Source organism: Oryza sativa, chromosome 12 (genome assembly GCF_034140825.1).
Source record: "Oryza sativa Japonica Group chromosome 12, ASM3414082v1".
NCBI classification, from domain to species: Eukaryota; Viridiplantae; Streptophyta; class Magnoliopsida; order Poales; family Poaceae; genus Oryza; species Oryza sativa.
Genome location: NC_089046.1, coordinates 3011904 through 3025605, shown reverse-complemented (window position 1 = coordinate 3025605; position 13702 = coordinate 3011904). Strand labels below are relative to the sequence as shown.

Genomic DNA, 13702 nt, shown 5'->3' with positions numbered 1-13702 from the left:
CTCGTTACGCCTAGTAACAAATTTATTTTTAGTTTCTTCCATCCGTTCCTAAAAAATTTTATTGAGTAATCATTGCACGGAAGTTTACGAAAGTTGAGAATGATTGTATTGAAAATTGAAAAAAAATAAGGAATAGTTGTATGGGGATTTGATAAAGTAAGGATGATGAGCGAAAAATAATTTGTTTATTTTTTAAGTAAAAAAAGTAAGCTTATTTTGCGACGAATGGTGTTATGGAGTAGCATACAATTCGCATCTCTCTCGACGTTTTAAAGGACAATTGCCATAGTTCCTACTGTACTCGAGTAGCAATGCAAGCAGTAGTAAATCACAACAACGCGCAAGACTACCAACGGTGAGAAACCTGGTTTACCTGATAGCATCGCCCCCCAAAATTGAACTAGCAATATGGTCGAGATCGAGTTGAGGCACGAAGCAGCTTAGCACTGGTGCGTGCTGTGCATATGCACACGTTGTCGATCGATCGATCCTGCAAATGTACATGTGCTCCCTACCAGATTTTGTACCGACACAGCACATCACATTCACGTCGTCCGTGCAACAACAACTCCATGGGCCAGCGGAGCGACGTACACAAGCAGCCCGGCCTACTTGTACTACTAATTGAGGGCAGCCGTGGGCCGTCAGCCCAGGCGGCCTGTGCTCGGCAGCCATTTTTCCCAACTCATCTTCATTATTTTCCATCTGTACGTTTTCGAAATTACTAAATGTTACATTGTTTTAACAAAATTATATAGAAGTTATTTTTTAAAAAAGTCATATTAATCTATTTTTTTTAAAAAAATTAACTAGTACTAATAGGTCGTTCCGTTTTACGTGTATGTGGGGCTGTGTTCCTAACGATATGTTCTCAGCATGCACAGTGCGCATGAAAAAGGGTTCATTAGCGCATGATTAATTAAATATTAGGTAATTTTTTTTCAGAAATAGATCAATATGATTTTAAGTAACTTTCGTATAAATTTTTTTTGTAAAAAACACATCGTTAGCAGTTTAAAAAGCGTACGCGCGGAATACGATGGAGAGGGGTTGGGAACCTAGGGTTACAAAGCCCTCTGCTACGCATCAACACGATAGCACCCGATCAACAGGACACCCACACATGAAACGCTAAGGGCACATTTAAACTGTATAGGATCGAAAAATCACATGAATGTAAAAAATTCACAAATTAAAGTAACTTGGCTGTTTAGTTCTAAATAAATTGAAAACAAAAGAAATAGAAAGATATATCCTATAATGCCACCATAGGAAAAGTTGAAGTGGAGGAAAGTTTCCAAGCAGCCTAATATCGTGCTTATTTTTCTATATATTATAAACTGACTATATAAATACAATCTTATAAAAAATTTCCTATCCTTTTCTTATGAATCAAATGGATTATCTATTGGAGAAAATCATAGAGGAATTGAATCCTCCGAAAATCCTTCACCAATCCTCCAATCCAAAGGGACAGTTTCTTTAAAAAAAGTTAAGTACATTTCGATCTGAAAATTAAACTGCATGTTTCGTATTAAACAGGTAATAATAAGTAAGTAATTCACGAAATATCAACAACTCGATCGGGATCAGCAAAAGAAAAATATATAGGTGCAAATTAAACAAGCAGCTAATTAACCCACTAGCTATAGCTAGCTAGCTACTGTGATCATACTGGACACGATCGATCGATCACTGCGACAGAGCGGCGACGGCGAGGGACACAAGCGGCGGCAGGAGCAGCGCCGCCGCGCAGCCATGGCTGCTGCCGCCGGAGGTGAAGAAGTAGTAGTAGTTGCTGCCGCCTGGCTGCCCTCCCTTCGCCAACGGCGCCGAAGGCGACGACGACGACCCACCAACGCTGCCGCTGCCGGTGCCCTTCGGTGGCGACAGCACCGGATTATAGTTCCCCGACGCCGGCGGCGGCGGCGACGAGCACACCGTGGGGCACGTCCCGCACTTGCTGACGCACAGCACGTTGGTGTCCGGCGGCGGCTGGGCGGCGGCGCCGTTGAAGGACACCGCCAAGATCGCCATGGCCATCATGATCACCGGCAGCATCGGCGGCCACGACGACGTTGATCTCCACTTCCTCTCCTCCATTGCTTCCGCTTGATTTTGAGATTTCCGCGGTTCTTGCGTGCAGCTGATGCATTGCATATATAAGCAAGCAAAGCAGAGAGAGAGGCTGGAGATGAAGCAACGGAAAGTATGCGAAACAATGTGCCAAGCTTGAAGAAGAAGCTGAAACGGAATATGAGCTAGCTGCTTAGTCACCAAAGCTTGGATGTAAAGTGGGAGAGCATATATGCTCTTTGCTAATTGCTACTACCATTAAAGGCTTAATAATTCTTCAGTTCCTCCAGATTTTTGTTCCTCTAGAAAACCCATTGTACATTAAGATGGATCAGCTTTAGTGTTTGATGTCTGATATGATTAAGCAGCATGCTGGCGTGTGTATTGAGCAGCTCAGCTGAGTGCAAGGCAGGGAAAGGAATAAGGATCCACGGTGCATCCACCTGAACTGGCAAGTGGCAACTTTCGCAAGCGACGGAGGCGAGTGCACGATGAACAACACGGTGGTGATGGTTGCTACGATTCCTCCGGTGCCCACAGATCTGCAGCTACTCAATACACCTGAGGCATTGTTCGATTAATCACTCTTATAAGAGATAAAAGAGAATTACATTGTAATCTTGTATTTAACTACAACACAATTTATATATAACTTTTGAAAAATCCTATGGTAACATGCCATTTTCACAAAACGGAGGTTACGTGCGCTATGATTTTCTATTTTCAATTTACACAAATCTCAAAGTAAATGTAATGGTTTAAAATTATGTGAAAGTTACATACAAGTTATATAAGGTTACAATATAACTACGCTATAATTATACTACTATATTTATATTTAACATTTTCTTTTGGATAAATACATAACGAAATCGAAAGGAATAAGTTCACTTTAGGTCCCTCTATTTGTCGCCCAGTCTGATTTTCGTCCCTAAACCGCAAAATCGGATAAAACGCGCCCCTCAACTTAGAAATCCAGTGCACATAAGGTCCTAAGACGGTTTGGATAGCGGTTTTGGCTGATGTGGCGCCTACGTGGCTGGTTTGACTAGGTCTCCGTCCCACGTGGCATTGACGTGGCGCTTACGTGGCAATTATATCTCGGAAAAATAATAAAAACACGGGCCCACATGTCAGCTACAGAAAAAACAATAATTTAAAAAAGATGGGGCACACTGGGTCCCACGTGTCAGTATGTACTGATTTCTTTCTTCTCTCTGTACCCTTCTCCCTTATCAGCCATTGCCGCCGACGAAGGAGCTTCGCGTGGTGGCAGAGTGGCGGGACGGAGTGGGGGGCGGTGGCGGGCGGACGGCGGCGCGAAGCCGACGGGGCGGACGCGCAGGGCGGCGGAGCTCCCGTCCGCGTGCGGTTGCGACTCGGCGGCAACCGGCTCGCCGGCCACTTCTTCCCCCTCACCCGCCGGCACAGCCGGCCACCGTGGTCTCCTCCTCCTCCTCGGCGGCGGCGGCGGGGTTCCCTCTCCTTTCAGGGCCCAAGATGATTTCGTCCACAGTGACATTGGAGAATACGACCACAATCCGTACCGACGACGTTGTTGCCGCCGGCGTCGATGCGGCCATGGACAGAGCAACGACGCGCTCCCGGCCTTCCTCAAGCACAACGAGTTCATCATCGACTACTACCACAGGGAGTGGCCCATCAAGCAGTCGCTCCTCAGCGCCTTTGCCGACGACAACGAGACTATCTTCTAGATGAAAGCACTCGATCGATCAGAGCACGTACTCCGTATTAGCTAGAGACGACATAGTGCAGGTTGTGTGCTTCGATTGACAAGTGTGTTTTTCCTTTTGTTGTATCTTGGCAGGCCTTTGATCGGCATGTTCCTCGCGCTCACCGTGTGCACCGCCACGATTATTCCCATGGAATCCTCCGTGTCTGCTAGCTTGGCGACGTCTAAGAAGATGGCCAACAACACCGGCCGGCAACCCAATGGTATTTGATGATGATGAGCTATGGCATCCACGGGGCGGTCGCGGCGGTGCAGGCTCTGCGCAACGTCATCGCCGACGCCTACGCACACTACCTGGCCACCTCAACTAGAGGGACAGGGCACTGGGCAAACGGGGCACACGGCGACGGTTCCGACGAGCTTGAGCGGGGAGGGGTGGTGGGGGATGGTGGATCGGAGTGGACCGGGGCGCGGCGTCGAGCTCCCGTCCGCGTGCGGCTGCGACTCGGCGGCAACCGGCTCGCCGGCCTCCTCTTCCCTCTCTCCCGCCGGCACAGCAGGCCGCCGTGGTCTCCTCCTCCTCCTCCTCCGCGGCGGCGGCGGGCGGCGTCGAACTCCCGTCCATGTACGGCTGCGACTCGGCGGGCGGCAGAGCCAAGCGGAGGACGCCACAGCCTCCTCGTCGTCGTCTTCTGGCGCGCAGCGGCGCGAAGCCGGCGGGGCGGCGCCGAGCAGGGGGCGGACGGGTGGACGGCGGCGCGAAGCCGACGGGACGGAGTGGGGCAGCGGCGGGCGGACGCGCGGGTGGAGTCTTCTTGAGGTCGTCGTCCCCGGCGGCGCCGTGACCGTGGCTAGAGAGGGGAGATGAGGAGATGGGAGAGGGGAGGAAGAAGAGGTGGGTGAGAATGACACGTGGGGCCCACGTGGGCCCCACCATTTTTATTAATTTGTATGTGAAACTGACATGTGGGTCCCACGAGGTTTAATATTTTTCTGGTTAGAATTGTCAAGTCAATGCCACGTGGGACAAAGACCTAGTCAAAGAGCCATCTAGACGACGCGTCGGCCATCGGTCTGACCGACAAATAGGGGGACCTAAAGTTAACTTATTCCAAATCGAAATGAATTGATCAAGGGCACGGTGGACCCGGCCCACGCGGCCCGCGCTCCTCGCTCGCCGCGTACTAAACTTGGAAACCAATGGCCCCACCCAGATCCTGTGACCCCACCACCGCCACCGCTCACCTCCCCTCTCCCCTCTCCTACACCCCACCCAATCCTCACCGTCCACTCCCAACCGCAAAACCCCACGCGTCAGTGCCCGCACGAATCTCCAAGCTCCCCCCTTCTCTCTCTTCCCTTCCTTCTCCGCGGCGGCGGGAGCACGGGCGGTGAGACGTTCGCCGTCGACGCTGCTCCATCCTCCTTCCGGAACCTTCTAGAAGGTTCTCCTCGTACCACGCGGAGGTGGGGAGATGGGGGTGGCGGAGCTTCCGCGGGTGATGGACGCGCTGGCGCGGCGGGCGAGCACGCTGCGGGACGCGCTGGGGAGGAGCCAGGGGAACACGGAGAGCACGGTCGCCATCCTCGGGTCCTTCGACCACCGCCTCTCCGCGCTCGAGGCCGCCATGCGCCCCACCCAGGTGCCTCCCCTCCCCCCATTCCCCGTTCGCTTTGATTTGCTCGTCGTCGTCGTCGGCGGCGGCGAGCGACTACGTGGTGCGGGGAGTGAACGAAATTAAAGCGGTTTGGATCAAATGCAGGTGAGGACGCACGCGATCCGGATGGCGCACGAGAACATCGACAAGACGATCAAGGCCGCCGACGCCATCCTCTCCCAGTTCGACCTTGCCCGCCGGGTGGGTTTTTGCACTCATCATCATCATTCCCATTTCCAAATCAATCCAACAAAAAAGAAAATGTAAATAAAGAGACTCAACTAGATTAGATGAGTTTGATTGGTTTGTTTTGTGGTATTGAGGTGGCTAATGTGCGTCTACTGGATGATCCTTTGATTGATGGTCCCTAGTGAAATGATGGTCATGCAGTAAAATTCTTATCATATTAGTGCAGATCAACTGAATAAGTACATTTCGGTTTTATTGTCAAGGATGACATCAATGATTAGCTCATTTCCTTTTGGTTGAGAGCTTCATCATTTTTCCTTTTTGGTTGAGAGCTTCATCATTTTTCCATGATCACTACTAGTTTCTTTATGGGTTAATTGGATCCATGCCATTATAAATTTCACGGATTAGAAATATACCATTACTATTCACTTATTTAGTACCATACCATTATAATTTCACATGTATTTGAGATATGCCACTATATACCCCTTCATAGCATTTTCTATATTTTAAGGACCAAATTACCCCTTTCTTTCTCCCTTCTTCCTTCCTCTTCTCTTCTCTCTGCTAGCTGACGAACTCCGATAAGCTTGACAGCTCGCGCTGCCGCTGGTGTAGCAGGAGGATATTGCATACAGATGTGAGAGTTACCTGTTTGCACTCATTTTAGCTACGATTCAGCAATGTTATGTAGAAACGTACTACATGCATTGGCCTCCGTGCGTGTCGTCTGAACCATGGCAATAGGAGTGTATATATCCAAGCTAGTTCGTACACGTTGTGCCGGATGATAGGGCACAGCACCTTGCCAGCCCACGCCTCCAACGATTGGCGGACGCTCCTGCAATCCATGCCACAATGGCCAGCCTATCCAGCACACCATCGTCGACGTGAACGGCCGCTGCCGTTAGCCTCTCTGAACTTCGTCGTGCAGTCCATTTCCGTGTCCGACTATGCAAGCTCTTCAGAGTTCGTTGAGGAAGGGGAAGAAAGAAGAGGATGGAGGAAGAAGAAAGGGATAATTTGGTCATAGAAAGTTAGAAAATACTATAAAAGGGTATGTAGTGGTATATTTTCAATAGATGTGAAATTGTAATGGCATGGCATCAAATAGGTGAATAGTAATGGTATATTTTCAAACTGTGAAATTTATAGTGGCATGGATCCAATTAACCCTTTCTTTATCGCTTCTGAATCATTAGAATGCAGGAAGGATGAACAGTTTGGTCGATGCGGAATTTTCTTATGACGCTGCTGCTACTTTAGATATGTCTGTACTGTTAGATTGGAACTTGATTGGATTTTCGCTACTATATTTGTTTGTTTACCTTTATCTCTGCGTAGATTGAAGACAAGACTTCTTTTGTTCATTGAATTTATGTCTATGCTTTTTTTTTATTATTATTGTGCTTTAGGCTGAAGCTACGATACTGAGGGGCCCCCATGAGGATCTGGAGGGCTACCTAGAAGCTGTGGATCTGCTGAAAAGCATTGTTTGCTTCTTCGCCTCGAACAAGAGCCTTAAGAACAACGATGGACTTCTGAATCGCGTCAACAATATATTGTCCAAGTCTGCTCTCAAGATTGAGGAGGAATTCAAGCAGCTGATGACTACATACAGGTTGAATTTACATTCCTGAACCCTCATCATGTTGATTCTTGTTGTATGGTAGAGGAGCACTACGTATGTTTCCTAGACCTCTGCCCATGGTAATTCATCTGCTACTCTGATAAATCTTCAAATATGATCTGTTGTCCCTGTTCTTTCAGCAAACCTATTGAACCTGATCGCCTATTTGATTGCCTTCCAAAGCCTCCACGAGCACCAAAAGATGACAATGATGCTGATGGAGGACACACTCACTCTGAACATCCATCCAAAGGCTTGGAGACTGGTATATGTAGGACTCCAACCCTGATGCCCCCAAGAATATTACCACTTCTGCATGATATAGCTCAGCAACTCGTTCAGGCTGGAAATCAGCAGTCATGCTATAGAATCTACAGGTAGATTTGATTTGTTGTTTTAACATGGGGTTATTTCGATTATTGCTAGACAAGTCATAATTTTTGTTTATACTTTCGATTGGCGTCTGAAGTGGTTTGTAACACCAGAATCTACATCAACTTCAAATTAGTTCTCTCTGTTCAGAGACTCTCGCGGTTCGGCTTTAGAAGTGAGCTTACGGAAACTGGGCGTAGAAAAGCTTAGTAAGGATGATGTGCAAAGAATGCAATGGGAAGCCTTAGAGGCTAAAATTGGAAACTGGACCCAGTTTATGCGAATTGCGGTGAGGATCTTTCTGACAATGTTCTAGTATATGTTTCCAAACACCAGGCTAACAGATTGTGCTTCAATCAGGTCAAATTATTACTTGCTGGAGAACGGAGAATTTGTGACCAGGTTTTTGATGGTATTAATTTCAACAAGGATCAATGTTTTGCTGAACTGGCAGGAAGTAGCGTATTGACACTTCTCAGTTTTGGAGATGCTGTTGCTAAAAGTAAAAGATCACCTGAAAAATTATTTGTATTGCTAGACATGTATGAAGTAATGCATGAACTCCAGCCAGAGGTATGTTGGAAATAATTTATACAGAACTGCAAGGAAAAGTTCATATATTCAGTTGCATCCTAGTTTTGCCGTGTGGTAATTATATACCAAATGGAAGTTGCATAGTCAAGCTTGTAGTGCTAGCATTTGGAATTGTTGATACTGTTGTGTCATCAATTTTAACGTCAAGTCTTTGAGGACTGGAAAAATTCTATTTTTACCTTCGTTTGAACCTTATTGTCAGGTTGAAGAAATTTTTGAAGGCAGATTTTGCTCTGAGATGCGGGAGGCTGCATTAGGCTTAACTAGGCGCTTGGCACAGACAGCCCAAGAAACATTTGCTGATTTTGAGGAGGCAGTTGAAAAGGATACTTCCAAGACTATTGTGCAGGATGGGACGGTCCATCCTTTGACTAGCTATGTTATTAATTATGTCAAATTTCTATTTGAGTAAGTATCACTATTACCACATTCTTGGACATGTAGAAGATTTGTGTGACTGTAGTAACTAGTTGCAATCACAAATAGTTTTAACACATATCTTCGAGTATGTATTAGCTATACTCAGACAAATACTGAATATATCATCTCCTTTGAGCAGTGATAAATTAATAATGCATTCTCTTTCCTGTGTAGTAGTTTATTCAGGCATTGTCCTTAACACTCCCTTTTGTTCCACCTCCAAACACAGATTAGTCACACTCATGCTTTTAACACGCTTGAGTACTGTAATACTAGTAAATGCTGATTTGGATCCAGACCTTTGAGAAACCTCCTGGGTCCATTGTTTCAATATATACCCCAAGTTTTAGTTCTTTAAGTGAGGTTCAATTGTTGATATTTTTTTTATACAGCCATAAAAATATTTCTGAACTCATTTTGTGTACAGCACACTGACAAACTTTTGTGTTTGACTTGAGCAGTTATCAGTCAACACTGAAGATACTCTTTCAGGAATTTGAAACTGGCAGTGAGACTGAATCTCAACTTGCAGTTGTTACAATGAAGATAATGCAAGCCCTTCAGAATAACTTAGATGGGAAATCTAAGCAGTATAAGGATCCTGCATTGACCTATATATTTCTTATGAACAACATTCACTATATGGTTAGATCTGTCCGCAGGTATGTTCCTTGTTATGTTTCAGGTGTTGTTTTCCTGGAAGCAAGCCTGTTCAATACTCCCTCATGTCTTCATACTTAGATGTCGGTTTAGTATATTACATCAGGATTAAGGCGTTGTCTAAAATGACCACTTTATCCCTGTTAATTTCGAGTCCTTTTTATGCTGGCTAGAGACTTTTGAATTTAACACTATGTGCTGTCAGTTTTCTTCTTGAGTTGCAATGTATGTGATACAACACCCAACTGTGAATACCTGACCATGCTTAAGTGGGACTGTAGGAGTGCATTAATGAATTAAGTGGAAGCATGTGCAAAGGTATTTTCTGTGGTTTAAGAGTATACCAGGAAATATTATATGAAACATTCTTCTTGAGGACATAAAGCATAACATATTCTTAGGAAAATTCCAAATTGTACTCCCTGAATTTTTGCAATTGTCTAATGTTACGCCCTGAACTATGAAACGGTCTATGTTCTTTAACAATTTGAGAAGTTTAGACATGATATAATTGTCAGAGGTAATAATTTTTTGTCACCTCAGATCAGAAGCCAAGGATATACTCGGTGACGACTGGATTCAGAGGCACCGTAGGGTTGTACAGCAAAATGCCAACCAGTACAAAAGGGTTGCATGGGCAAAGGTCAGTGCCTCAATGAGATCTCTAGTAATCTGACATACTGCATTTCTTATGTTTTACAGTACTGTTCACTCTGATCAATCCCAGTCACCGCTATGGTCACATTAATCCATTATGGGCTATTGAGCTTATGGCTTGGACCCTCGGCTGGATCCTTCGGGAAGCCATGATGCTGATAGTTGATCTTTTTATTCTCTTAGGATGTTATATTTTGTTTGTCAGCGTGGTTCATGCAGAGAAACTATGGTCTTCTACCTGTTTGGGGTGTTGTATGCAGTTGTTGAAGTGTAGTAATGATGCATATAGCAATTTACTGATAGCGGATCAAAATGGTCAATTGGTTTTATCTCAGCTAAAAGTGCACTTGAAGCCAACTGCAGAGGTTATTGTCTTGAATTTGGGTTTCTGTTAAGCTTGAATGAACTGATTATCTTCATAGTCTATCATACGCTTAACTTAATTTGACAAGTAAAAATTTGTAAATTTCTGAAGTCCAGTAGACATGGACTTTTATGCATGCACGGTGCATTACTGTGGGCTAGATGGTTCAGAATTTTGTTCTCTCTTGCAAATCGTCAAATACAGTGAATGATGATCCTGTTGTGCTATAACTATCTTGCTTGAATTATTTCAGATTCTTCAGACACTCTCTGTTCAAGCTACTGGTTCATCACCAGCTGAACTTAGTAGCAGCGGAGTTTCAAGAGCTATGATCAAAGAGCGGTATGTAATGTAGCAGCATGTTTGTTCAATGTTTTGAATAAGTAACAAACAACAAAGGTCACAAAAGTTTATGCTCTTCTCTTGCCAGATTTAAGTCCTTCAATATGCAATTTGAAGAGCTTCATGCTAAGCAAACTCAATGGACTATACCTGATCAAGAATTGCGAGAATCTCTGAGACTTGCTGTTGCTGAAGTTCTCTTGCCAGCCTATCGGTCTTTCATCAAACGTTTTGGGTATGTTGGTTAGATTTTTTCTTCTTTCCTGGCATATGACTATTTAGTTACCCGGTTACAGATTAACCGTTCATAATGAAATGGGCATATGCCATATGCCCATTTTTTGCGTACACCACCATTTGTGGGAGAGCCCAATCATCACTGGCTCTTGTTCTTTGTGCTACCTTTTCTTTTCATTTCTGATCTTTATTTATGTGCATTAACCTGTGATAGGAGTAGGACCTTGGTGGTAAAATGGCTCCCTATCTATATTTTCTCCTCCATGTCTGGCTGAATTTCTGCCCATCAACCCATTGTTTTTGTTATATGACCTTACAACTCTTTCGACCCATTGTTTTTGTTATATGACTTTACAACTCTTTTGACTTCCAGAAATCTCGTTGAACATGGGAAGAACCCAAATAAGTATATCAGATACTCCCCAGAGAATATAGATCAGGCTCTGGGTGAGTTTTTTGATGGACAGCAATTTGGTGAACAAAAGCGATAAACATCAAAGCTGGAGAAAGGGAAGAGCACTGCTAATAAGTTCTGCAGGACAACTTCCAACAAGAAATTCTACAACAACTAACTTTATTTTCCTTCATCAAATATGTGATGCTAAATTACTTAAATAGCATAATTGTAACTCCATATGATGCCATTCTGGCAAGATCCAACGTTTTTTCATTATTTTTGACTGGCTATCCTTCCAGGTTACGCTGGAGAAGGCATTACTCACTTAGCGCTGTTATAGTTTTTTATTTTATGAAATTGTCTCTGTTTTGGAGGTAATATCAGTTCCCTTTTTTATTTATAATTTACAGATCCATTTTGTGTTATATTGTCAGTTTTGTAAGTGGTTTATGCCTTTTTGGTCCCTTAGCATATAGGACTTACTGCAGATGATAAGTTTTGTTTGTGTTAACTTTTCATGGAAACAAAACACTGTCACTTTTGAATGAAGTGGGTTTTAGGGAAAGTAAATATTCCTACTTTCATTTTCTACGAGACATAATATGTTGAAGTTGGAACCATCTCTGGTAGTAATGCAGGCACTGATGCTCTTCCTACATCTTCTGATAAGCAGTAAGTATATACTACTACTGATAGCGGTGCCCTGTATATTCTCAGGTAAGCCTATGTTACTGTCATACAATACTTGATTATTTGACATGGGACATTATCAGACCTTCCTGGGTAATGTCAATATTAAGTTTGTTAATCATTGCATGCTCGTCAAAGCTCGCACTCAAAAATTGTTTGGTTTGGCACTAGTTTGCCGTGCTTTGCTGCCTTTTGTCAATTTGTTGCCCTCTTGTTGATGTTGCCACCCAAAAGGGTTCCTGGCACTATACGAGAGCCTTCAATAATTGGGAAGAGCCAATATACAATCTGGACTAGAGCCATCATCCAAATTCCATTCTGCGTGTTTGGTAAGCATGCAAGAACAGTGCCCTTTGTTTATTTTTCCCATATGGTGGTGACCATCATGGCAGCATCCTCAGTATTTTAATTTGTTTGCAAACATTACAATGTAACAAACTGCAGGATGATCTGGATCGCCTCACCGCCCTTTCCAAATTCTTGTCTTGCTCAATAGTGTCATGTGGTGTATAGCTGTTAAGTAAGCAAAGATTATCACCAGTTCTTGCAAAAAAAACATGCTTTGTTATTGGAGACATGTGGCTTAGGTGAGTTATGAAGGAGGGCTGGCTGATGATAGAACAACATGCCAGAATTCAGGTATCAAGGACCATGGTTGGTAGGTGGTCAATTTGGAGTAGGAAGAAGATCTGGTCTTTGTGTGTGCGGTGCCCACAACACAATGGAAGGTTTAGCAGAATCTGCCTGCCTGCCTAGCCTGCTGTTAGCTGTTGCTTTGAGAATTGAAAACATTGGTCTGGTTGCTATGGCATCATGATTCCTTGATGCTTTCGCCATCACAGGGGTATTGTGAAGGTTGAACACGAGATTGCGACGGTTGGCACGGAGCGTCCAAAAAATGGTGAATTTGGTTTGGTGGCGCACCGAAAGATCGTGATTTCAGAGAAGATATTCGTGAAAACGGGCTCTGAACCTGCGACAATCTTATGATCATGGGTGTAAGATTGGAGCGAGTTGATCTTGAATTCAGCTATGCATGTTGTGCTGATCGCACTCACTCACTCACTCACTCACAGGAAACTGCTACGATGATTTTCCAATTGGAACAAGAGGATACTATAATAACGGGTGATGGGAATCTCAAACAATACATCACCAATTATTATAAAGGTTTATTTGGTCCTCCAGATCATAATCATATATCCATGACAGAGGGATGGACTGATGATATTCCTCAAGTGTCCGACCTGGAAAATGACATCCTTACTGCTAAATTTTCAGAAAAGGAAGTCAAAGAGGTAATTTTTCAAATGGATCATAACTCCTCCCTAGGTCCAGATGGCTTTCCTGCAGAGTTTTATCAGGTCTTTTGGGAGATCGTTAAGAATGATCTCATGGCTCTATTCAGAGAATTTCATAAAGGGACATTACTCCTTTATAGCCTAAACTTTGGGATCATTGTGCTACTGCCAAAAAAGACTGATGTAAAACAAATTCAACAATATAGGCCTATTTACCTACTGAATGTTAGCTTTAAAATTTTTACAAAAGTTGGCACCAATAGGATTACAACGGTTGCTCACAAAGTCATTCGCCCAACCCAAACGGCGTTTTTGCCAGATAGAAATATCATGGAAGGGGTGGTGATTTTGCATGAGACTGTCCATGAGTTGCACACAAAGAAAATGGATGGTATCATATTCAAAATTGACTTTGAAAA

General features: G+C 44.1%; 1 protein-coding gene across 1 annotated transcript; it reads left to right on the top strand.

Annotated features, from left to right (window-relative positions):
• Window positions 1–5064: 5064 nt before the first annotated feature.
• LOC4351562 (exocyst complex component EXO70A1) lies at window positions 5065–11746 on the top strand. Its single transcript, XM_015763462.3, has 12 exons — window positions 5065–5412; window positions 5533–5628; window positions 7035–7240; window positions 7390–7626; window positions 7772–7910; window positions 7982–8194; window positions 8418–8623; window positions 9097–9297; window positions 9839–9938; window positions 10570–10658; window positions 10747–10893; window positions 11269–11746. Exons 1-12 carry the CDS (start codon window positions 5245–5247, stop codon window positions 11384–11386), a joined length of 1920 nt encoding a protein of 639 aa, XP_015618948.1. The 5' UTR covers window positions 5065–5244; the 3' UTR covers window positions 11387–11746.
• The last annotated feature ends 1956 nt before the right edge of the window (window positions 11747–13702 follow it).

Bases quoted from the DNA above. Each gene is read 5' to 3' on its own strand.
- LOC4351562 (XM_015763462.3), top strand. From the start codon at position 5,245: ATGGGGGTGGCGGAGCTTCCGCGGGTGATGGACGCGCTGGCGCGGCGG. The intron at 5,413-5,532 runs GTGCCTCCCCTC...GATCAAATGCAG, and splicing joins CCGCCATGCGCCCCACCCAG to GTGAGGACGCACGCGATCCG. The intron at 10,894-11,268 runs GTATGTTGGTTA...TTTGACTTCCAG, and splicing joins TCTTTCATCAAACGTTTTGG to AAATCTCGTTGAACATGGGA.